Source organism: Castor canadensis, chromosome 15, assembly GCF_047511655.1.
Source record: "Castor canadensis chromosome 15, mCasCan1.hap1v2, whole genome shotgun sequence".
Classification (NCBI taxonomy): domain Eukaryota; kingdom Metazoa; phylum Chordata; class Mammalia; order Rodentia; family Castoridae; genus Castor; species Castor canadensis.
The window spans coordinates 16,535,152-16,561,597 of record NC_133400.1 but is presented as its reverse complement, the minus strand read 5'-3'; the positions used below and the strand labels follow the sequence as shown (position 1 = coordinate 16,561,597).

General features: G+C 39.2%; 1 protein-coding gene across 3 annotated transcripts in view; it reads left to right on the top strand.

Moving 5' to 3' along the window:
- Wwp2 (WW domain containing E3 ubiquitin protein ligase 2) overlaps positions 1-26,446 on the top strand; it is a 135,522-nt gene that overhangs the window by 65,072 nt on the left and 44,004 nt on the right. For all 3 annotated transcript variants that reach the window (XM_074055744.1, XM_074055746.1, XM_074055745.1), the window contains exons 7-8: positions 14,222-14,349; positions 23,899-24,109. In XM_074055744.1, coding sequence (XP_073911845.1) covers positions 14,222-14,349; positions 23,899-24,109 — 339 coding nt within the window. The remainder of the gene's footprint in view (positions 1-14,221; positions 14,350-23,898; positions 24,110-26,446) is intronic.

Sequence of the window (26,446 nt, the reverse complement as noted above, 5' to 3'; positions counted from 1 at the left end):
CAAGAGGTCTGGGAGTCTTCTAGTCCCTGAGGGAGGAGAGCTGTGTAGCAATATCTAACACAGATGTGTTTTAAGACTAGAATCAGGAGCCAGGTGCCAATAGCTCACACCTGTAATTGTAGCTACTCAGGAGGCAGAGATCAGGAGGATCACAATTTGAAGCTAGCCTGGGCAAATAGTTCATGAGACCCTGTTTTGAAAATATCCAGCACACACCAAAAAAGGGTTGGTGGAGTGGCTCAAGTGGTAGAGCACCTGCCTAGCAAGTGTGAGTCAAACCCTGGTACCACCAAAAAAAAAAAAAAGAAAAAAAGTAGAATCAGGAACCAATTAAGAGGATTTTTATAGGAATTGGTGAGCTAGGAACTAATGAGTAGCCTTAGGCAGTGGTAGAATAGAAAGGAAGAAAGAGAAACACCTAGAACTCCCTAGGTGGTATAATCATGGAGCAGGGTGGAGGATGGGGAGGATGTCCTTAAACATGATCTGTGAATGTCGTTCATGGAGACTAGAAATGTGAGAGGAGGTGCTTAAAGATCTATCAACTTAAAATCATATCCTTTGCAGAGGTTGGTTTTTGTGTTCGGCAGGCTCTCTGAACAGTGGTACTTCATTCCTCCTCCATAGGAATAAAACCAGACACAAAGCAAAGCATTGTATTCTTAACCATGTACAACAGGGCCAAGATGGAGGTGAAAGCAATTTTGAACGCAGGAATGATATTTCTGCTTTAACCAGATCTGTGTCTGAATTCTAAGGCTTCTCGGTCCACGACATTTGACTGAAAGAGAAAAGGTTTAGAGAGAAGCTGATCAAAAGACTATGGGTCTTGGAAATGACTCTTCAGTCATGAGAGCTTGGGTGGCTTGGTACATGGTGACAGAGGACCGGAACAGAACTGACTGCAAATGCTTTGGACAGATGTGGGTGACGAGGAAAGGAGTTGTGTAAGCCATGATGTTTGTGCTGTGCTTTGGTGTGATGAGGTTAGACGTTTCCTTAAGGAGTCTATCAGAACTGGACTTTAAAAGTGCCAAGGATGATGGAGATGGTGGCTTGGGGTTTGGTTTAGTGACTGCCTTTGTAATGGCAAGCTCCATAGCCTAAAGAGAATGACTCTTTTCAGGCACTGAAACAATTCCATATTTAGCCTTTCATTTTGTATTAGATAAAAATAATAAAAAAACTAAAACTCAGAATTTAGTATTGCTTTATGGTTTTATGAAGTTGTGTGCCCTTAATTTATTGAAAATACATTGAACGTGTTGATCTTAATATTCTTAATATTTTTTGAGCTTCCTATCCTTATTTCCTATTTGTTTTCATCATTCTGGCATCTGCCCCATCATTCTGCCAGAATTGCAGTCATAAAAGCCTATGTGAATTATCTACAAGTTCAATACAGTGGTCTAGTCCTTTCTAGGAAAATTCTGTACTTCAGCTTCTTTTATAATGGGGATTTCCATAGTGTTCCTCTTTTATTTTTTTTTCTGAATTCATTGAACTTTATTATTTAAAAAATAAGTTTGAGCCAGGCATGGTGGCATACATCTATAATCCCAGCATAGTGGAGGGCAAGGCAGGAAGATGGTGAGTTCCAGGCCAGCCTGAGCTACATAATGAGACACTGTCTCAAAAAAAAAAGTTTGATTCATGCAAAAAATATATATATGTGTATTTCATAAAAGAAGGTGACTATATTAAATAGAGCTTTCAATGGAGAAGGTGACCTTTAAGCAGACATTTGAAGAAGGCAAAGGACTTAACCATGAGGGAACCTGGAGAAAGAAAGTTTGGGTACAAGCATGGCTATCACAGAGTATGTAAAGTGGGAGTGGGCCTTTGGAGTTGAAGGAATAGTGAGTTGAAGGAATAGTAAGTAGGAAGACTGGTCCACCTGTAGAGAAGAACAAGGTGTAGTTGTAACAGGTGGAGCCAGGTCTGGGTCCACAGAATGGTTTGGAATGCCATATGGGCAAATTGAAACTTTTATCCTTATCTTGTGAGCCTGTCTTTTTGGTTTTTTTGGTGTTGGAGATGGAACCCAGGGCCTCTTGCTTGCTAGGTGTTGCCCCACCACTGAGCTACAACCCTAGCAGCTGCTTTTTTTTTTTTTTTTTTTTTCTTTTAATGCTTTTTCTCTTAACAGTTATTTGTTCTGAGCAGTAAAAAAAGTCACACCAGTGACTCTCAAATGCATTATGTTAAGCATAAGAAACCAGACCCAGAAAGTGATATTCTATATGACTCCTTTTATATGACATTCTGGAAAAGACAAAAACTATAGGGACAGAAATTCAATCAGTAGTTACTAGTGGTTCAGGGAAGGGATTGACTACCAAGGGGTACAAGGAAATTTTGGAGGGGTGGTGGCAATAATGTGACTATGTACATAATTTATAGCTCATCAAACAGTATCTTTAAAAAGGGTGAATTTTGAGATGGGGGTGTGGCTCAAGTGATGGAGCACCTGCTTAGCAAATGCAAGGCCCTGAGTTCAAACTCCAGTACCACACACGCACACACAAAAAAGTTAAAAAGGACTAGCTTGTATTTCTTGGGAGACAGAGGTCAGAAGATCACGGTCCAAGCCTGGGCAAAAATATAAGACTCTATCTGAAAAACAAACTAAAAGCAAAAGGATGGGGGTGTGGTTCAAGTGGTAAAGCACTTGCCTAGCAAGCTCTGAGTTTAATGCCCAGTACCACAGCACCCCCATAAAAAGGGTGCATTTTATTGTACGTGAATTATACCTCAATTTAAAAAATCTGCTTGGTTTAACATTAGTGTAGTTACTGCAATCATCTTTTGTTTTCATCTGGTAGGCATATTTTTCCTCTATCCACTTAGTTTAAAACTTTTTGGTCCTTATATTTTAGGTGGTATTTCTTGTAAAAGCATTTAACTTTGGCATTTTTTTAATCAATGTTAGAATTTCTGTCTTTATATGTCATACATAGTCAGTCTATTTGTGTTTCATGTGATTCTTTGTATGTTTGGAGTTGTTTTCATCCTTTTGTCTTTTATTTTCTCTGTCTTGCCTGTTTGCTTTCCCTCCATGTTTCACCTATAGTGAGCCTACCTTTTAAAGAAGAGTCTTGGCCTGACGTGGTAGTATACACCAATAATCCCAATACTTAGAGGCTAAGGCAGGAAGACCATGGGTTTGAGGACAACCTTGGCTATCTAGTGAGTTTGAGGTCAGACTGGGCTACATAGCAAACTGTGTCTCAAAAAGAAAAAAAAAAAAAGAATATTGATGAGTTGAAGGTATTTTTTGGCTCACTGATTATTTGATAATGAAATGTCAAATTTCTTACCTAGTGGTGTGATGAGAGCAAGAAGATATTCATTGGCTCCCCAACTGTAGATTTTCTGTTTGGCTTTTGCTGCCTTATGTATATAGCACATCTACACATTGGGTCTGCTTGTGTGCTAACAAATGGCCTTTGGAGGTATAACACTTTCATGACACAATATAGAAATTTAAATTATCTTTTTTTGGGGGGGCATATTGGGGTTTGAACTCAGGGTCTCTCAATTGTCAGGTAGCTACTCTACCACTTAAGCCATGCCCCCAGCCTGACAAAAATTTAAAACATGAAATTAATGAAAATCCAGAGTAGGATATGGTGCTCATACTTGTTATTTTGTGGAGGAGAAAGAGAAATGAACATCAGGGTTTTTTTTCATCATTGTTGTTTGTTTCTTTAGTATCTTAAAATTTTACTTAAGATTTTTACATTTAAAACTGTGGGTTTTTTGTTAAAAGGATTTTGTTACTGTTTTGGGACTTAGTTGAGTATACTAAGCACATGCTGTTCTACTGAGCTCTATTCTCAGGTTAAAAGAGTTTTATTTTAAATTAAATCATAGTTAACTTTCTTTACACTTAGAAAAGAATGATGAATTGGAGAGTCCGAGACTGACTTCTTCCTTCCTTTTTTTTTTTTTTTTTTTTTGCAGGGGTGGGGTGTGTAGGAGAAGGAGGTGTGCAGGGGGAGTGGTTTGAGGCTCTTGGCTGAACACTGCCTCAAGAGCTGTGTATGCCTCATTCATCATTGTGTCCCTAGAACAACTTAAAATATGCCTTGCTGCACGTAGTAGCAGCTCAATCAATACTTGTTGAGTTGAAAGAGTCTTGTATTCCTACTCTTCATTTGCCAGAACTTTGGGTAGGTCTTGCTACCAGTTTACATTCTTTGATGCCCTGACTTCTCAGGTGTGATGGTTTCAAGGGCAGGGAAGAAGTTTTTGTTTGTTTGTTTTTAAATCAGAATTTCTTTGTGCTTCATCAGACTTTGCCTCACCACCAAGAGGGGCGGGTTCCTACTGTCTGCTCAATTCTCCTTGTTTTACTTGGTAAAATGATCAATATTTCCATATTGAACACTTTTCATGGATTGCTTTTTTTAAATCCTTGTAACTTTTAAGGTTGATGTTGTACTCAGAGGTGAGTTTGCCATATAACTCTGTCTTGTTTGGCAAAAGAACATGTGAAGACCATGTACTTTGACTCTACCAGAAAGGAATGTTACCCTTTAAGAACATGTATGTCACTTACAGATAGTTATTCAAATTCCCAAGTAATTATTGAATTTTGGAAGTGTTGAATTGTTGATTCTTAGAATTGCTGAATCTCATAAAGGACATTGGGATCATTGAAATGCTGTCCCTTTGTGATGGGCACTGGATTCCACTGAACAATGTCATAGCTGAAGAAGGCCCTCTGAACTGGAGTGAGAGATAGGGTGAGGCTATTACTCAGCCATGTGTTATGAGAGTCTGTATTTTTCTGTGCATTCTTTCTCACATGGCTCCCTCTGCCTTCAGGCCAGGAATGATGGTCAAATCGCCATTGGGCTTTGAATGGCTCTGATTTCCTGTTTTACCAGCTGCTAGAGAAAGTGCTTTGGTTTGAGATGATGTAATTAGATGCACCCATCTGAATGATTGCCCTTTCTTAAGGTCACCTGTATCATGTAATAGTCGATATTCAAGGGTGTGATATCTCCTCATATTCACAGGTTTTAGGCTGTAGGTTGGAGTATCATTGAGAGGGGAGGTTGTTTTAGAAATTCTATCATGGAACTTCTTTCAGTTCCCATGTTTGATCATTTGTCTGGCCTTTCCATGTTGAAATGTGCTTGAAAAATACAACTAGAGGAAAACAAAACAAAAACATGACTAACAATGAGTTTTACTTTATGTCTTGGTCCTAGAGGATGATTTCACATGCTATTTAGGGGTTAGCCTTTCTGAAAGACTCTACCTAATACATGATAGTGAAATTCCATTTTTCAGCATAGATTCCTTTTTTTTTTTTAATTTTTGAGACAGGATGTCATTCTGTTGCCCAGGCTGGCGTCAAACTCATGGGGCTCAACTGGTCCTCCTCACTCTGCCTTCTGAGTAGCTGGGACCATAGGCATGCACTGCAATAGCAGATTCCATTTTTTTAAGAAGTGGTGGAAGTGATGAGTGCTGACTTGCTAAGAATATGCAAAGTACTAGAGGTTACAAAGTACTTGAGATTAGAGAGTACTTTTGAACCTGATTGCTTGCTGCTTTCTTTCATTTAACAAATATTTCTTAAATGTTCCTGTGGGGCCAGTTACATGCTAGGTGCTAGGTGTACAAAGGCACACGAAACAGATATGGTCCTGTTCCCATGGACTTTATTGGAGATAGATAGTAAACAAACACACACACACAAGCAAATATATGTTTGCAAATAGAAGTGTGTCAGAGGAAATGATGAGCATGCTTTGTGAGAGAAGGAAAGGGGTTTACTCCTATATGGGAGATGAGGAACATTTAGATTTAATTGTAGAGCTATCTGGGTAGAGTTCAGGGAAGAATATGCAATGCGAGCAGATCTGCCAAGGGCGTGAGTTGTCCTTTGTAGGAGTGTAGAAGGATATTTGAGGAATGTCCATTGAACATACTCTTTCCAGGGCTTAGCTTACTCCTGCTGAATTCCTGCCTTTGTGATTTGTCACGTCAAAACGTTCAGAAATAATGCTCTAAAATACTGTAGTCCCCTATTGTAGCTGTCCCTCACTCTTTGTGGGGGAATGGTTTCAGTACCTCCCCTTGGATTCCAAAATCCAAGGATGCTCAAGTTCCATATGTAAAATGGTGTTGACATATTTGACATGTAACCTATCCACATCTTCCTGCATACTTTAAGGTATTACTTATAATGTAAGTACTGTGTAAATAATTGTTATGTTGTATTGTTTAGAAAATAATGCCAAGAGAAGAAAGTCTGTACATGTTTAGTATGGACTCAGTTATTTTGATCTGCAGACAGAATCAACAGATACGGAAGGCTGTCACAAGGTCCAGTATAGTTCCTTCCTGCATAGGGAAGCTGTGCGGCCAGGTTCAATCAAGATGTGGTACCAGTAGGAAGTGGTGAAGACGCCTTTCTGGTCCCCCTATACAAGTTGTTGTTCTGCATCCCTTTCCAGGCCAGCTCCATGCAGATTCCTTCTCTAGGTTAGTGGAGGTTGATGTCCTATGATACTCACTCCTGTGAGAGCATGAATGCTCTTGTCATTCAAGTTTATGTAGTCTTCAGGAAAAATCATGTGCTGCTTCAAGTTACCTGCTGCTGTGCTGAGCAGGTGAACATTTCCTCTCACTTGAACTTTTTTTGTTGTTGTTTTTTCACTTGAGCTTTTGTTCAGGGTTGGGATAGTGTTTGAATATCCTTTTCAAGTAAGCCCAAAATACAGCCTAGAATTAGATTAGATGAGTCACAGTTTATTGTACATTTTCTCTTAAGATGAATTTTCTTAGTCCACCAAAGATACCACCATTGAGAGGATTGCTGTACACTCCAGGTTGAGTAAAAGTAAATCATTTGTCTTTCTTGGCAGCAGTTTTATTTTTACTTTTCCTGTCATTTGTGAGACTGGCAGCCTAGAGGTAGGGCGTGGAATGGAGCCATAAATTTCCTTGGGATGACTAGGATAGTCCATTTTAACTTTAATTGCACTGTTCCTGGCTCACATCTCCTTTTTATTCACCCCTCCATTTTTTAAAATCCATATTTGAGTGAGGAAGAATTGATAGTGACACGGATGGATTAGGCTTGCTTATTGATAGCTCTTTGAATAGTGTAGAGAACATTTCTTTTCTCATTGCCATTTCCCTTTTATCTTCCTTTCTTTCTTTTTTTTGCTTCTATATTAAGAGTCTGTTTCTTGCTGGTTCTGTCTTGCTGGAAGCTGGCCCAGCTCCACTTATTTTTTTTTTTTTTCCATACTGCTATTTAAAGACAATGACCAGTTAAGAATACTCAGAGGAGATACAGAGTGGAAGACAGGAGGTCTCTTGGTTCTAGTAATCCCAGGAAAATAACAATTCCCATTCCCGAGTTAAGTTTATTAGGCATGTTTTATTAAAATGGAGGAAAACCAATCATTAGTCATTAGATCTTTAAACTTTCCTTTCCTGAGCTTGAATGCCAGAAGGTCAAAAAAATTCTCTTTTATATTCTGGGTCTCTTATAATTATAGACAACTATACTTCGTGTGTGGTATTCAACCAGCCATGAATTCTTGACATTTGGAAGAGTTGTATCCCTACACTTAAAAAGAATCTTCACATTCATTCACACAGAAATGTTTGATGGCTCTTGAAATTTATTTAAGTCACAATCCCATTGAGGATCTTGGAGTTTACTTAAATCATAGTCCCATCAAGGTCTTGTTTTTTCTTTCTTTCTTCCTTTCTTCCCTTTCTTTTTTTTCTTTCTGGGGTTTGAACTCAGGCGTTTGTGCCTGCTAGGCAGGTACTCTACTGCTTGAGCCATACTGCCAGCCCATTTTCTCTGTTTATATAGGATCTTGCTTTTTTTCCCCAGGCTAACCTGGACTGTGATCCTTCTGTTTTAAAGCTTCCCGCCATTACTAGTTTGACAGGCATGCACCACCTTGCCCAGCTTTTTTCTGTTGAGATGGGGTTTGGCAAACTTTTGTTTATTCTGCCTAGGCTGACCTGGAATCTTGATCCTCCTGACCTCATGAGGCCTCCCACATAGCTTGGGGTTACAGGTGTGAGCCACCAGCATCCCCCTACCTTGATATTCTCTCACCATAAGTTACTTACTTTCCAAAACTTGTTCACTTTTATTTTTTTCCTCACTTGGTAAGATGTTTTTGTAGTGGCTGAAACACACACACAAAAATTCTTTTTTTTTTTTAATTATGAACTTAAGTTTATTGAGGTGTAATTTGTAAACAGTAAAGTTTGCCCTTTGTAGTAAAAGCATGCAGTCTGGTTACCACTTTTCATAATCAAAATGTAAAAGTTCCATCACTCCAAAATGTTCTCCTGTGCCCCTTTGTAGTCAACCCAACCCCTGGTTTTCTGTCCCCAGCCACTGCCAAACACAAAGTTTTGCCTCATTCCGAATGTCATAAAAATGGAATGATCCACTGGATAGTCTTTGGAGGCTTTCATTAGCCTATTGCATTTTTGTGTTATCTGTGATGCTGTTATATAGTAGGGTGTTCCCTTCACTTGCTGAGTAGTATCCCATTGTAAGATGTACCAGTTTGTCTTCTCATTCACCAATTGATGGGGTTTTGGTTTTCTATGGATTTTGACAATTATGAAGAAGACCACTATGAGCATTTACATATAGATTTTTGTGTACATGTTTTAATTTGTCATGGGTAAATGCCTTGGAGTAGGATTGTTGGTTTGTATGCTAAGTGCATGTTTAACTTTATAAGAAACTGCCAAACTGTTTTTCAAATAGCAGTGTATGAGAGAATTCCAGGTACTTTGCATCCTCATCACGACTTGTTTCTGTCAGGGTTTTTGTGGGGGTGGGGGAAGGAATGGTCCTGGAGTCTGAACCTGGCCTCACACTAGGCACATGCTCTACCACTTGAGCCACGTACCCTGCCCCCAGCACATTTTCAACCTTTTGAAAATTGTCTTTAAAAGATGGTATCTTTGGAAGAGCATGAGGTTTAAATTTTAATGAAGTCACAAAGTGTTACATTTAATTAGATATTTTTCTTATCTCTGGATTTCTTTCCCATTGCCCTTTCTCCCTAGTCCCTTGCAGTCTTTTTTCTATTTTGGACTCTATGAATTTGAGCACTCTAAATAACATCACAGTGGGATCATTCTACATTGGTCCTTTTGTGATTGGCTCATTTCTGTTAACATGGTGCCCTCAGTGTTCATCCATGCTGTAGCATGTGTCAGAATTTTCTTCCTTTGTATGTATATACCATGTTCTCTTTATCCACTCATCTATCAATGCTAAGTTGCTTCCATCTCTTGGCTACTGTGAACAGGGCTGGTATGAACATGGTTGTGAGATATGTCAGAGAGACCCCACTTTTCAGTTCTTTTGAATATATACCCAGAAGTGGGTAATTGGATTATTTGGTAATTTGATTTTTAATTTTTTGAGGACCCATGATACTGTTTTCCATAGTGACAATGCTATTTTACATTCTTACCGAAAGTACATGGGGGTTCTAGTTACTTTACATCCCCAGTGACACTCCTTATTTTTGTTCCTTTGATAGTAGTTGTCCTAATGGTTGTGAGGTGATCTTTCATTATGGTTTTGATTTATATTTCTCTAATAATTAACAAAGTTTAGCATCTTCATATGCTTGTTTGCTGTTTATATACCATCTTTGAAGAGATGTCTATTGAAGTTGTCTACCCACTTTTAAATCAGGTTGGCTTTTTCTTGTTGAGTTATAGGAATTAATTAATTATGCTGGGGATTTAACACAGGGCTTCAGGAATGCTAGGCAAGTGCTCTACCACTGAGCACTTAAACTACTTTCTAAAATTAACTTCTACCTAAGATCTGTGATAGACTTACCAATCTCAAACACTGAGCCACCACCAGATTTTGAATTCTATTTTATGTGTGTGGTACTGGGGACTGAGCCCAGGTTTTATACATGGTAGTCAAGCGCTGTGCCATTGAGCTACATCATAATTTTTAATTTTGTAAAACATTTGTTTTCTGCCTTGAGCCATTATTTATTTAGATTTTTCACTTTAATAATACTGAAGTTGGTTTTCTTTTCTTTTGAAAAAATAAAAAAATTGTGGTAAGCTGGCTGTGGTGGCTCCCAGCACTCAGGAGGCTGAGGTAGAAGGATTCAGAGTTTTGAGACCAGACTAGGGTACATAGTAAGACTGTCTCCAAAAAAACAGAACCACATAATAAAAGTTATGGGTCTTTCTTTTGTGTTGGGGTGGGGTTTCTGAAGTTTGGACTTAAGGCCTTGTGTTTGTTAGGCAGACGCTGTACCACTTGAGCCATGCCCCCAGCCCTTTTTTGCTTATTTTTCAGGTAGGGTCTCACATGTTTTGCCTAGGGTTGACCTCAGGTTACTATCCTCCTATTTATGCCTCTGTGCAGCTAGGATCATAGGTGTATACTACCATGCCCAGCTTGTTGATTGAGATGGGGTCTCACTAATTTTTGCCTGGGCTGGCCTTGAACCATGATCTTCCTGATCTCTGCCTCTTCAGTAGCTGGAATTACAGGTGTGCACCACCATACCTGACTGAAATTTATCATTTTAATCAGTTTTAAGTGTATACTTCAGTAGTATTGAGTCCATCCACATTTGTTGTTAAACAAGGCTTTCTTTTTTAAACCAGAGAAATATAATTTTGCTTTATTTAATTACTCTACATAAGCTGTTGGAGTGGTTGACCAGGCTACAATGCCAAGTAGTCAGCTAGGCTCTCTCACTAACCAAGTGGCTCCCACATCCACAGATGTGTGTCACTGCATTTTTACCAAGGTGTAAGCCCCTTGAGGTCAGGGACTTTTTGTTTTGTTGCCAGTCCTGGAACGGGGCCTAGCACTAACAAAATGATGTTGAGTACAAATCAGTGGCTTTCATGAAGGACCAGGCAAGGTGTCCCAAGGTAACCAAGGCTCTGGTTGTCAGGGTGCATCTGAGGCCAGAGCCCAGAGCTGTGCTATCAGAGTTTAAATGCAAGGGACAAGAGCCCTCAAGAGCCCTCTCCTAGGACCTCATCTGTACTTGGAGGAGTGTGAAGGGAGAGTCCGAAGGCCCTGGGGATTGGCATTCTTTGGTGGCTTCAATTTCTGAGGGAGTAACTTAGGTAAGGACACATCAGCATTCTAGAAAGGCATGTTGTAAAGAGAGCTAAATTTCTATAACTGGGTGACTTGAAACCACTTGTAGAGCTTGGCCTAATGGCCATGGCTGTTCAGTCCTCTTCATACTGTCCACGGGCTGCACAACTCTTCCCTGCCCTCAGAATGTCGAGGGGGATCAGACCAAGGTTGAAGTCATTAGCAGAGTTGAAGCCAGGCTGTCTGTGGCGGAGGCCAGCTCATCTCCTCCCATCACCCCAAGTTTGTCCTAGTGCTATTTTGGCCTATGGTGTGTGGTTTCAGCTTGTAGTCCAGTTTATAATCACCACACAATTGCATCTTTCAAGGGGTGAGGGAGAGCTATAGGAGCAGAAACAGAGATTTTCCTCAGTTCTTGAGGCCTTCTTTTCCTTCTGGCTGTCTTATTTTATATGTAATATAAGAACAAAATCCTGGAAACTCTAGGTTTCAGGCAAGGGAGAACTGGGAAAGTGTATGTGTGTGTCATGTGTGTCTGTGGGGGAGGTGGTAGCAGGGGTGGCGGTTGGCCACGGGCGGGGAGGCAGCAATTCACACAAAGTGGTCCCAGCTGCCCCTGGTTTATAGGCTAATCCCGGCCCTGCTCCAGCCTGTCATTCAGGGTAAGCTGCTATCATTAGTGGTTAAACATTTCTGAAAGTATTCTCTGTCAACTCTGACCACATGCCCTAATGCAGAAGGGAGGGAGGAGCTAAGAGAGTAATGGGATCTGCCCTGTCGTTGTGTCCATCTGTTCTGCAGAGGGACAAGGAGCTCTGGCCACTGGAAGTAATCAGGCCTTGTCAGACCTGTGTACATCACAGGATTGATGCAGCCTTTCTGGTGCTGCCACATGGCCTGCTGTTCCGTGAGTGATCCAGGCCTCTCCTAGGGGCTGGGAGCTTCAAATCAGGGGGGACTTTTTTGTCCTTGTAAGAGGATTCTTGGCAGAAATAAACCTCCTATTAACCAATTTTACCGCTCTCAAGCTCTTTGCTCTCAACACATACACACACACAGAAACATGTTGGCTACTTGCTAAAGACCGCCTTTCCTTTTGGAACTAGTTTGTGCTCATTCTGCTTTCGATGAGGAGTTGTGGTAAAATGCTTAATACTAACATTTCTTCCCATGAAGTGGGGCCTTTGAAATATTTTTCTTTGACTGAGGTATGGTTGACAGCTTTTGATTTATGAAATTAGCTCAGGGAAAAATAAGATGGAAAAAGAGTCCAAACTGAATCTTTATTTCCATTGTTCGGTTGTATGCTCTCTCCATTTTTAATGGCTATTCCTTCTTCAAGTACGATGGACTCCAGATTTCTTTCTCTCTCTCTCCCCCAAGAAAAAACTTTTTTTTTTCTTTAAAAAAAATTTTTTTCTTACTCAAAAGTATACAAGCTCAGTAAAGGAAAGCTAGAAAAATCTAGAAGAGCAGAAAAGCATGAAAGGCAAAACCAAAACATCCATATTCCGAGCATCCAAAATTAATCACTGTTAATGTTTTGGTTTCTGTCCATCTTGTCAAAAAATCTGTTACTGAGATGTAGAGCAGTTCACATTTTCCCTAGGCACCTCCTATTTGGGACTTACCCGTAGAGATGCTCTGGTGGGTGTGGATCCCTCCAAGCAGGTAACTTTCCGTGATAGGTTTTGCCACTGACCTATCTAACTAGCTAACTGGTAAAAGAAAAGCCCAAGCAGAATCTAGTCAAAGTCCAGATTTCCCATCCCATCCTCCAGCCAATGAGCAGAGGCTGTTAAAGTTATACTTGCTGGATTTGAATATGTATTTCCATGGCTTACCTTCATTCTTTTTTTTTTTTTTTTTTAGCAGAGCTGAGGTTTGAACTCAGCAGGCACTATACTGTTTGAATCACGCCTGTAGTCTATTTTGCCCTTGTTATTTTGGAGATGGGGGTCTCATGAATTATTTGCCTGGACTGGCCTCAAACCTTGATCCTCCTAATATCAGCCTCTCAAGTAGCTAGACTTACAGGTGTGTGCCCCCAGGACCTGGCTGCAAGGTTTACTTTCTGTAGAACTTCTCTGTGTTTGTTTTCTTATCTATAAAATAGAAATAATAACAGTAAGCTACCTTTAGGGGGACCTTGTTAAATGAGCTAATGTATATATATGTGCATAGCACCAGAATATGTTACAGCTTAATGAATATTATATACTCCTGTGGTCATTATTATTACTTTGATTGTTGATGGTAGTCTTACTGCTCCATGTAGGGCTTCTATTTTATTGCCTGGAGACAGTCTTTTCTTTACTGAATGGTATTTAAATCATCTCACTGTTTCAAATTAATATCTAATTACTGTGTAGTGGAGTAACATACTTTTGGTGAAAAAGCTATATCATAGAACAGGGAAGCTTAGACATTTTCGCTACATGAGGAATACCAGCAACAAAAAGAACTTGAGAATACACACTGCCTGTTGCCTTGTAGTTTGCGAAGATATCAAATAGGTTTCTTTCTGCTAGATACTAGCATTTCCTTTGTAAATTAGATTCATTTCTGCACTGGTTCTCATTTACATGGATGAGCTGGTGAGTCACCTTTTCTAGGTAAAACATGTCACCATATGCATTGACTAAAGTTGTTTAATGCCCCTTGACTTCTGTTTCCAAGAGATTCATCTTTCCAGCTATAGAGAAAATCAATTTGGATAAGTTTGGGCTCTTTTTACCTAATGGGAGAAATATTTCATCTGTAGCCTGTGCAGTAATTCTTATTTATTTCTAACATTTAAGCCCAATAAAAATAGGGTGATGGGCACAGGATATTTTGCCAGTTATTTCAGATGTGGGGTAATTCACTCTGGATTTGTTTATAAGTGGAAAAATTTGCACCAAGCTGCCTTTTGGGCTTTTACCAAGAAGGAAGCTTCCCCAGGTCTCAGCTCAGAGCCAGCTTCTGTTGAGTCAAATTCTAGAAGGGCTATTACAGGTCTTGTTTCCAATAAATAGCAAGAGAGGGAATGTGGTTCCTGAAGTAGGATATGCTTCTTTCTTTTCCACTGTGACTTATGTCTGTCTGCTCTATACTCTGAACCCCCAGGACGCACAGACATTCAGGTGGTTCATCCAGAACAATCACAGCAACTGGTGAGCAAAGCCCTGGTACCAGGAATCGGCACCGCCAACCCATCAAGAACCCAAGCCACAGTGGCCTGGCCAATGGCACAGGTGAGTGATAGCACAGAACACCAGCCTGTTTCCCTTGTGTCATCAGAACAGTGTCAGAAAAGAAAAAGTTAAAAAAGAAAGAAAGAAAAAAAAAACCATCATTCATTTTCTAAACTTCTTGAAGATGGTTGACTCTTTAGTAATCGCTGGTCATTTATCTTAATTTGGGGAAAATGGAAAACATTGCTATTTGCCTCCATAAGCTATAGGTAGGGGAATAGAGGTATTCAAATTGGTAAATGATACTAAAATGATTTTGTAGGTGCTTGTTTGTGATCATAGAGGTGTGACATGAGGGACAAGAGATCCAAACCAGCATAGCTTCATTACCTAGGCATTGTTACTGACCTATGTGTGACAAACTTATTGAGAGAAGTCTATTTGGGTTACTTCATAATAACTTTAAGTTCTCTTGAAGCACTGTAGGGGACCCTTGAACAGCTTATGTTGCCTGATTATCTCATGTCTCAAGGGACGATAGAGTAGAATGGCCTGTGTCCAGCAAGACTCACTGTGATACAGTGACCTGACTTCCTCTTAGGAGTTTGGTACCTTCCTGAAGGACCTGAGTTAATTACCTCACCCTGAACCTTGGGGACCAAAATGAGCTGTAGGTGAGGAGTTCCAGTACCTGCTGTTACTGCCTGTCTAGCACTCACATGCAAACCACCATATCCATGTGCTGGAACCTTTCTGTTTGTGTGAATGTGACAATGCACTGGTGACTGTTATAGAGAACCACAGATACTTGGTGAGCACCAGTAAACATACTTCTCTTAGAAAAATAAGTTGCTCATGGATTAGGGCCAACATTTACAAATGGGGAAAAGGAATTGGCTTTTTGGAACGAGTTGTTTCCCAGCTGCAATGGCTGAGCTACCAACCACTTTCATCCTTCCAGAGTCCACATTATTGTGATAGTGGTTTCCCTTGGCCATCTCTGCTTTTGTTATAAAAACTATTGGTAAATTGACTTTATGTGGTGATGGTCTTTGAGTCAATTTTCTTGGACATTTAGACAGATCTTTATTTCACCTACATTTACTTTGGAGTACCTTTGCTTTTTGTTCCTATCTCTAGGAACATTATGTTCTAGCAGGCGAGGCAGGTGCCAGCCATGTCTTTAGACAGCCAAGTGTCTCTAGCCCCAATTTGCCTGGGAAATGTTTTATTGTGGTGTATCTGAATGCCCAAACTGTTCTTAAAACCAACTAGTGCTTTGGGGATTCTTGCCCACTAAAATATGAAGGCCTTGGCTGCTGCCTGTTTCCTTTCTGCCATGATGACAGTTCACCTTTACCTCACAGGCAGCCTGGACTTTAGTGGCTCTTTCATGTCTATCCAAAAGGCACAGAAGGATTTCCCCTTTACTAGGGGAGAGGGGAACAGGCTAAAGCTCCTTTCTTTGTAGTACAGGACAGAAGAGAGTTTGAAGATGTGAATAGGATGTCTCTATCCCTCAATTTGCTGCTTGTGAGAACCAGTTCCAAAATGGCGGTGGCAGGAGCTATGCCTCCTGACATAGTTTTCACAGACATAGAAAATTTATTTAACAGATGTTTTTGGCTGTGTGCTACAGTTATGCATATAAAATACATTTGGGGCAAAACCAGAGATCGGTTCCAGGTGTTTTTTTCATGTTGTCACAACTATAAAGTATCCGTTTTTATAAAATGTGAGTAAGTGGCAACCTGTTTATATAAATATAATATTTCTAAGTTTTAAAGTGGTGGAATTGAGAAATAGGCTAATGGTATAGCACTTCATTTAGACTTGTATGAGATGATTTACTTTCTAACTTTCTTTTAATTGAAAACTTTCCCCCGCAAATGTAATTTCCATGCATATCAGTCAACCTGGCTGGTGTTGAATCCTGACTCTTGTGTGTAGTATGTGTATAAGGCTGAGTGACTTGCTGGGCTGTAGTTTTCTCATTTTTAAAATTAGGGCTAGAGTGTGTGCCTCATAAGTTGTTAAAAGGATTAAAGTACATAAAAAGTACAGAGTGCTTGGCACAGTGCCTGGCACATGGCTTTTTAAAAATTATTATTGTATGGGGGGCACATTGTGACATTTACAAACGTGGCTTTTATCTTTATGGATAATTTCATATCGTTATAATTATGCAGCATGGAATTATATTCTTGTCTCATTTCATTATCTTTTATACATGCTTCCATTGATCTATATAGTTTTATTTACTTTTTTAAAAAGTTGCCTCATCTCACAGTTAACATGTCATAATTCATTTAGCCATTCCTCACTTCTTCAATATTTCCCTGTTGTAAAACAGAATCTTGCTGTAAACATTTTTGCATATATTTTTGTTTCTTGATGAGTGAATTTTTTTTTTATTTTAATTTTCTTTTTCCGTACTATGGTTTGAACTCAGGGCCTACACCTTGAGCCAATCCATCAGCCCTTTTTTGTGATGGATTTTTTTGAGATAGGGTCTAGCGAACTATTTGCCTGGGCTGGCTTTGAACTTCATTCCTCCTGATCTCTGTCTCCAGAGCAGCTAGGATTACAGGCGTGAGCCACCAGCACCCGGCAAAGTTTTTTTATAATAATAAAAAAAATAAAAATTTTAAAATTAAATATTTTAAGAAAAAAGGTCTTATTATATTGCCCAGGCTGGCATTGAACTGTAGGCTCAATTCCTACCTCAGTCTCTCATGTAGCTGGGATTATAGACACAGGCCATTGTGCCTAGCTCTTGAGTGAAACCATTTGAGTCTAAGGATATGAATTTTTAAAAATGAGATAGAATGTGCATTATAAACTTTTCACTGTGATTTTACTAGTGTTATCACTTAATCACATTCTTATATACAGTGAGAATTTGTTTCTTGTTTTGAGCAAGTCTGATGTGATTTTGATTATTGATACTAGTATGTTTGTGAATGTCTGGGAGGGCTAGCTTTGCTGTATCATCTTTTCTCCTTGCTAACTCATAGCTTTTCACAACAAATTTCACACTTTGAATTCTTAGAAGCATGCTGTAGTGAAAGTGGGAATTTTGTTAATCTGTACATTAACTGGGGAAAGATTTAGTTTTCAGTCAGTTGTCAGGGTATGACATTTTTTTCTCCCTTTTTCCTCCATGTAACTTCCATGTTTTCTTTTTCTTTGTTTTTTCTTGTTTGTAAAAATTGTTACTTTTTAGTTGGTACATTGAGGGGTTTCATTGTGGTAGTTCCATAGACACGTACAGGGTACTTTAAACAAGTTCACTTCTCTCTTATATACCCTTACTATACCCTCTCTCCTCCCCCCATTTCAGTGTTTGGTGGTTTCATTATGGTATCTTCATATATATATATATATATATATATATATATATATCTACACATATATATGTGTGTGTGTATATACATATATACTTACTTCAATCCTCTTTACCACTCAGTATCCTTTCCTTTCCTCTTCCCCTTTCATGTTTTCTTTATAAGCCACCCTAATGCCACACTAATTATGAAATGTTTTTCTAGTTTTGGTTGCTCTTGTGAAGAGCTGATCGAACAAATGCATTGGAAGTGCAGGTACTGTGTTTTCAAAGGTGAGCTATTCTGGCAGCTTCACTGTGGATCATGTTAGGAACTTGTCCACTGGACAGGTGATTACCTTCCACGTGTCTGAGTGTGGGGGCTGAAAAGACCTTTGTGTGCACCAGGAGCCTGTGTGCCGCAACTCTCACCTGAGTGTGGCAGCATGTCTAGGATTAAGAAAAAGAATTTCCAAGTCCTGATCTTTAACTGTAGGTGGAGTGCATCCTTGTTCTAAATGAATATGAGATTCATAAAGTCCTAGTGTTTAACCAGCATCACAGGGGGACCCTTATGAAATACCCACAGTTGCAGAAACCAGAGGTTGTTCAACTGCCATTTTACCTGCTTAGCACTTACCCTTGGTGCCCTGCTCTTTTTCCCATCCAGAAAAAATACCAAACCATCTTCATTTCCCTCCCTGCAGTTTTTACCTCATTGTGTTCTGGGTTTGACTTGTTCTGTTGCTTGCTGACTACATGGTACCATGTGAGTGACCCATCAGTGAGCCTCAGTTGTCATCAGTGAAATAGGAATAATATCTTCTTCTTGAGGCTCTTGGAGGATAAATGAACTAATAAAAGTGGACTTGCTAAAGGCAGTGAAGAATCCTGGATTGGATTCCAGAACAGAAAAAGAACCTCAGTGGAAAAGCTGGTGCCATCCAAATAAAGTCAAGTTTAGGAAATAGTGTGTGCTAATTAATTTTTTAGCTTTGGCAAATGTGCCGTAGTTATATAAAATAGTAATTTAGGGGAAATTTGATGAAGTACACATCATCTTTTCAACTTTTCTATCTCAAAACCTATTCTAAGCACCCCCATTGAAGAACCTGATTTACAAATAAGTATTAAACAACTATCAGATGGTTTTGTTTTAAATATCTTTTTTTTTGCTAGATTAAATGAGTACTTATCAAATAGATATTTATCAAATGCTGTTTTGCCAAACACTGGACAGTATAAAAAGGTATAAGACCAGGCCTCTTCCTTATAATTTCTTTCAGGAAAAAATGCAGAAAACATACTTCAGCTAAGAGCCAACAGTCATCATGAGGGCTGTGGGTTGCATAGCTGAGATCACAGGGGCTGTGGATTCTGCACAAGGGATGAAGTGACATGGTAGAGAGAGCATTTGGGGAAGGGTGTTGGTGTGAGTAAAGACATGGAGCAAGAACATAGGAGATAGAACGAGGAAGTAGTAGGGCTGGGGTGTAACAATTGCCTACCATGCATAAAGCAGTAGATTTCATTCCCGGTACTGCAAAAAAAAAAAAAAGAAGGAAGAAGAGTGGAAATAATTAAAAACAAGGGAAACAAAATTGCCTTCACTTTCAAGGAGAGTATACAGTCTTTTGTAGTAGATAAGGTATGTACATCAAATAATTAGGAATCTGGGTTCAGAATGTTGGCTATAATCTTTAAAGCATAACAAAATTGTAACTCTTTTTTAAAAAATTTTATTTATTTCATTTATATGTGCATACTATGTTTGGGCCATTTCTCCCCCCTCCTCCCCCACTCTTTTTTTTTTTTCTCTTTGGCAGTACTGGGGTTTGAACTCAGGGCCTTGTGTTTATTAGACAAGTGCTCTACCACTTGAGCCATGGCCCCAGCTCGTAACTCCTCACCTTTGACAATCCACTTTTTCTATTTAAAGTCCCATCATGCTTGAGTATGGTGCCCTGTCATTGTTTTACCAGGGTGATGATGGGCCAGTAGCTAAATGTCTAAATTTAATTTTTTTTGACATTTAGATGCTGTTATGGGATGGATTTACCTCAGGTCTTTTCAAGCTCTCACGTTTGGAGGATGTGTATGTACAGTCATGTATTACTTAAGAATGGGACATGTTGTGAGAAGTGCATCATTGTTGATTTCCTTGCTTCACTAACATAGAATGCATTTACAGAAACTGAGACATCTATTATGTCATTGGACAGTCTAAGCTTATGGGACAACCATTATACATGTAGTCTGCCTTGACAGGAATATTGTTATGTGATGGACAGCTGTATACATATGCACATATGCATGTGCTTGCACACACACTGTCTTTCTGAGAACGGGGGGTAGTGTAAGCATGGACACAGAAAACTCATCAATGCGAGGATACCTGGCTTGCATCGTTCTCTATTTTCAAGTCTGAACTCAGGTGTGGCACAAAACTCTTAAACACTGGGATTGAGTATGGTGGTGCACACCTGTAATCACAGCACTTGGGAGGCAGAGGCAGGGGGATCACAAGTTTGAGTTCAGCTTGGGCTACATAGTAAGACCTTGTCTCAAAAAACCCAGGACTGGGGATGTTGCTCAGTGGTAGAATGCTTGCTTAGCATGTGCAATGTCCTGGGTTCAATCTCCAACGCTACCAAAACAAAAAGCAAAAAACAAGCAGAAAGAAAGAAAGAAAGGAAGGAACGGAGGGAGGGAGGGAGGGAGGGAGGACTCTTTTAAATAGATGAGCTTGTCTGGTGAGGCAAAGGCCTTTGGAAGGGCCTGTGGACAGGTGCAGTCCTGCTCAGAGCCCTTCTAACTAGATTTTCAGTTGTAGGAACAATCAGATCCAAATAGTGTTGATTGGAGTAGCTTCTCCACTGGCATGCCTTGGTGCTCTCCTTTTGTTCTTTTCCTAGTCACCAATTTCATAATAGCTTTTAAAAATAATAGTGTAGTACATTATTAGAACTTTAAAAACATAAAAGCTTAAATAATATAAAGAATGTTTTTTCTCTTCTGCCAGCCTTAAATTCCCTCCCCAGAGGCAGCCACTGTTGTGTTTCTTATTATTCTTCCAAAGACATTATTCGATGTAAATATGTTCTTTGAGAAAACACACACATGTATATATTCACACAAATGATAACACAATATATACACTGTTCTGTACTTTCCTACTTAATTATTTTAGGATTTTTCCATAGAACTTGAACCCAGCTTGAAGAGCTTTGCCCCTGTCCCCTCTCCTTATTAATTCCAACTAAAGACTGGGACAATTTTAGTATCAATAAAAACATTACAACGAAACTTGAAATATTTTTAAATACGTTTAAATCCAATACCTCATCATTATTTTTTTAGCAAAACAAAATACCATTGTTCATTTTTTGACAATACAAAGAAATCAACTTACTATTCTGAAAACTGGAAAATAAAGGGAAAGAATCAAGCATTTCTCTTGGCCCTTCCTTCACACACTGCACCTTAAGGTAGCCAAATAGTTGATAAAGGGCTATTGTTCTTTTAAGTAATCCAGCCAATAAATGAAGAAGGCAACATAAAATTAAAATACCACTATTTTGCAGCCTCCAGTAAAGTATTTAATTATTTAAATCTATTTGTGAACTTTCTTGTTTATTTAGTCAACATCTGCCTATTCATGCATCAGTACCATATTGTTGTAACTTTATAATATGTTTTGATACTTTAGCAAACAAACTTCCTACACATATACACAGCACTTGTCTTTAGCCTTTTCATGGGTTGTCTTATGTGTTTAGTTTCCCTTAGTAAACTTTAGAATTAATTTTTCTGAAAAAAGTCATAAAAGAGACTTGTTTAAAAAATTCAAATTAAAAAACTCAAATTGAGTAAAATTTGTAAGATTTTGAGTAAGATTTACATAAGAAGAATTGCTATCTGTTGAGTATTACCTGCTTGACTGAGAAAGAATAAGGAATATAAATATAAATAAATTATATTAATATTAATTTATGAGCATATGGCATATTTTTTTTTCTTTCATACATGGAATTTTATTTTTTTTCCTTTTTCTTTTATTATTCATATGTGCATACAAGGCTTGGTTCATTTCTCCCCCCTGCCCCCACCCCTCCCTTACCACCCACTCCGCCCCCTCCCTCACCCCCCCCTCAATACCCAGCAGGAACTATTTTGCCCTTATTTCTAATTTTGTTGTAGAGAGAGTATAAGCAATAACAGGAAGGGACAAGGGTTTTTGCTGGTTGAGATAAGGATAGCTATACAGGGCATTGACTCACATTGATTTCCTGTGCGTGGGTGTTACCTTCTAGGTTAATTCTTTTTGATCTAACCTTTTCTCTAGTACCTGTTCCCCTTTTCCTATTGGCCTCAGTTGCTTTTAAGGTATCTGCTTTAGTTTCTCTGCGTTAAGGGCAACAAATGCTAGCTAGTTTTTTAGGTGTCTTACCTATCCTCACTCCTTCCTTGTGTGCTCTCGCTTTTATCATGTGCTCAAAGTCCAATCCCCTTGTTGTGTTTGCCCTTGATCTAATGTCCACATATGAGGGAGAACATACAATTTTTGGTCTTTTGGGCCAGGCTAACCTCACTCAGAATGATGTTCTCCAATTCCATCCATTTACCAGCAAATGATAACATTTCGTTCTTCTTCATGGCTGCATAAAATTCCATTGTGTATAGATACCACATTTTCTTAATCCATTCGTCAGTGGTGGGGCATCTTGGCTGTTTCCATAACTTGGCTATTGTGAATAGTGCCGCAATAAACATGGGTGTGCAGGTGCCTCTGGAGTAACCTGTGTCACAGTCTTTTGGGTATATCCCCAAGAGTGGTATTGCTGGATCAAATGGTAGATCGATGTCCAGCTTTTTAAGTAGCCTCCAAATATTTTTCCAGAGTGGTTGTACTAGTCTACATTCCCACCAACAGTGTAAGAGGGTTCCTTTTTCCCCCGCATCCTCGCCAACACCTGTTGTTGGTGGTGTTGCTGATGATGGCTATTCTAACAGGGGTGAGGTAAAATCTTAGCATGGTTTTAATTTGCATTTCCTTTATTGCTAGAGATGGTGAGCATTTTTTCATGTGTTTTTTGGCCATTTGAATTTCTTCTTTTGAGAAAGTTCTGTTTAGTTCACTTGCCCATTTCTTTATTGGTTCATTAGTTTTGGGAGAATTTAGTTTTTTAAGTTCCCTATATATTCTGGTTATCAGTCCTTTGTCTGATGTATTGTTGGCAAATATTTTCTCCCACTCTGTGGGTGTTCTCTTCAGTTTAGAGACCATTTCTTTTGATGAACAGAAGCTTTTTAGCTTTATGAGGTCCCATTTATCTATGCTATCTCTTAGTTGCTGTGCTGCTGGGGTTTCATTGAGAAAGTTCTTACCTATACCTACTAACTCCAGAGTATTTCCTACTCTTTCCTGTATCAACTTTAGAGTTTGGGGTCTGATATTAAGATCCTTGATGAGCATATGGCATATTAATATGAGCATATGACTCATCCAGTTTCGAAGAATTGCAATTCTTTGAAAGCTTGTTTGATAAATTTTTTTAGGTTAGAGGATGTTGCACTGCCTTGGGGTTGATGATCCTCATAGACATAAGTGATCATCAAAGATGTGAAGAAACGGCAAGATAAATAGACCTGAGAATGTATTTATATTAAATATAAATTTATATATATAAATGTAACTTATGTTGGGAAAACAATAATTGTAGAAGATTTAGTTGCTTATTAAGCAACTAATTTTGCCCATGTCCCAGAGGGTATCCACATGGTGGAGTATTAACCCCTTCTTCTGTCTATAAGCATGAGTTTTTAAAAGAATAAGCACATTATTGGCAATTTTCTGCTTCTTTGTGTGTGTGGAGTTTTTTGGAGGAAGGTGCTATTTGTGCATAGCAAGCAGACGGCAACTTTAAAGAAAAGGATATGACCTTATAAACTTGCCCTTGGTCTTGCTTCATTTACCACCAGCATGCTTTGCTGTTATCCTCGTCTTTCCTATTTTTTTTTTTTTTTTTGCAATCAGTGTAGCCAGAGTATGTTAGAACAGCCTAATAAAGTTACATAAAAAGATAGTATTTAATATATTTATTTCAGATTCCTGACTTGCTGTAATTTTCAAAGTCATGTTTTGTAAAACTTATTGCTGTCACCCAATCTATGTAGGGTAACATTGTAGATACTATGTTAACACATTAATTGAAAAAGCTAGTTAAGGTAAGCAAAATTCTTATTCTTAGTTGATCTTTAAAATATGGTTTGTACTTTTTCAGTGAATGAAGAACCCACTGTAGCCACTGATCTTGAAGAACCTTCTGTTGTTGGTGTGACGTCCCCACCTGCCACAGCCTTGAGTGTGACCCCGAACCCCAGCACGACGTCTCTTCCGGGTTCAGCCACACCAGCTGAGGGAGAGGAGCCCAGCACTTCAGGGACACAGCAGCTCTCAGCAGCTGCCCAGGCTCCCGATGCTCTGCCTGCTGGGTAAGTAACCTTCTGTTTCACAGCAATGTTTTCCCTCAGACTGAGCCTTCTTCACCAGGTCAGAAACAACATAGTTATTTATTACTTAGTGACTGGTAGTCTTGGGAGGCCACCATGCATAGAAGCGAGGGTGGTGTGGAAGAACTGCTTGTTCTACATAAATTTTAAAAAGATTCTAAATCATCTGGACAGAATCAATGCTACCTTATGCCACTACTTGAAATGAACAGCTTGACTCAGTGAGTGGTTTCTACCAAACAAGGAGCTCATTTTGCCTTTCTGAATCTTGGGAGGGTATTCACCTAGATCCTGCTTAGAAAACACCTTTTCTCTCTTGAATTTTATCTTAGCTTGTGGAGGACTTGGGTTTTTCTGAATTAATATTACTGTATGCTATTTCCATAGCTGGGACTGAAATTAACATGAGCTGCTAGTTTTCTTGCCATCCTTCAGTTTGGAATTAAATATGGTGGTAAAGACCTTGGATGAGAAGATGATCCCCGTAAGCAAAGGGAAGTTCAAATTTGACTACATAGTGAGTAGAGATGAAGAGCAGGAACTTGGAAATCAGTTGATCTGGGTTGAATCAACCCCTCTATCCTACTGTGTGACCTTGGCCAAGTGACTTTCATTTTGGGAAGGTGGAGATAATGACCATATGTGTCTCCCAGGAAATTTAGGGACTCAAAGAAGATGGTTCATGTGAGGCACTTGCTGAATGATGCAAGTGATATTTTTGAAGTGGTTGTGAAGGGGAACTAAAAGAAGAGAATGCTTCTGAACTGGTAAATGAAGTCTTAGCTAATGCTGATCATGGTTAGGACCAATCCTGTTGTTTATCCTGGTTATCAGTTTGATAAGGAAGAAACCAATGTCCATATTGTAATAGTCCCTGGCAATCTGGCTAAAGTTGGCTTGGTGGTGGGTCCTGTGAATCTGTATAACTCATGAAGGAGAAAGGAAGGATGTACATTCTCCTGCTTGATGTATAATGTGCTGTATTTTTCTTAAAGCTACTTCTGAAGACCCAGTCTTTAAAATAAAAGTCCTAAATCTGAAGGCACATGTGATTTTTTGCCACACACACGGCATACTACCTAACTCCTATCTCTTAATAAAGTGTATTGATCAAAGGAAAAGTATTGAAAAGAATTCTTAATACTTCAAACTTGAAGAACAGGGGAGTGTTAAGAAGCAATTCTGAAAAGTTTTTATTTTCCATCAAGTTTTTTATTTTGTGAAAAAATTATTAACCAATTCCTTGTGTCTACTCCCAAAGAGATTTTGTTTCTCTCTCATATGTAATACAGAATACTAGCAAGACCTTTGGTTTGTAATTTCAAGTCTGTATGCTATAATTTGGGAAGAACAGAGCAGAATCATTTTGGCACAATTGAGAGAAAATGGCTGCTTGTGCCCCCAGTGAGCTGTTTGTTTTCTTTCCACTGAGCAAATGCCTGGAAGGCCAGTCTCACTCCTGTGTCAGTCACAGGCAATTAGGGCTAATGGCTCAACATGTCTTTATGTAGGGCGTGTGTGAGGGTTACTGTTCTCCCGGATCGGGCACTTCCTGTTTCCAGGCAGCTGGAAAACTCTAGGCTCTGAAAAGATCTTTATTCTCAGTCTGGAGGCTTGAGCAGCCCAGGGAAGCTCATTCCCCTCTCTCATCTGGCCAGAGGCTAAAACACTTTTCTGAGGTAGAGTTTGAATAGCATCTTTTCCCTGGAGCATTTTAGAATGTGGCAGGCCTATGTTTGGGTCTGGGATGGCTGCTGCCCACTTTAATGTGTATGAGGTCCCAAGAATGGTGTTGAAGTCCCAGTTTTCCAGCCTACCTTCTAGGTCCTCATCTGTGAAACGTCTAGGGGTACTTAGTCCCTTGAGGGACTTAGAGAAGGCTTGCTACCTAACTGGAAATGACTGTTAGGTGCCCAGTGGTAAGAATTGCATGCTTTCCATTGGTTCTTCTTCATTAGAAGCCAGAAAGGGTATGGTTTCTCCAGCAACCCTTCCAATTCACAGATCTGCCATCCAGACCCACCTCAGCTTGTTTGCAAGTTCAGGAAACCCAGACAAAGCAGATTATTAATTTACTTCTGGTGTCTTGTCTTCAGGAGTCAGGGACCAATGAGAGAACAAAATCTATCCTAATTCAAATGCCAACAGAGAATATGTTGGTAGCATACTACATAAATGTAGCATCTAAATTGAGCATTTACTAGTGCTCAAGTTATAGACAAATTATTTTATGTGATTCATTTTATTTTCATTAAGCAAAACATTCATTATGATTGAAGTCCAGGGCTGGGCAAATGCAGAACTAAACAAGAAATAATC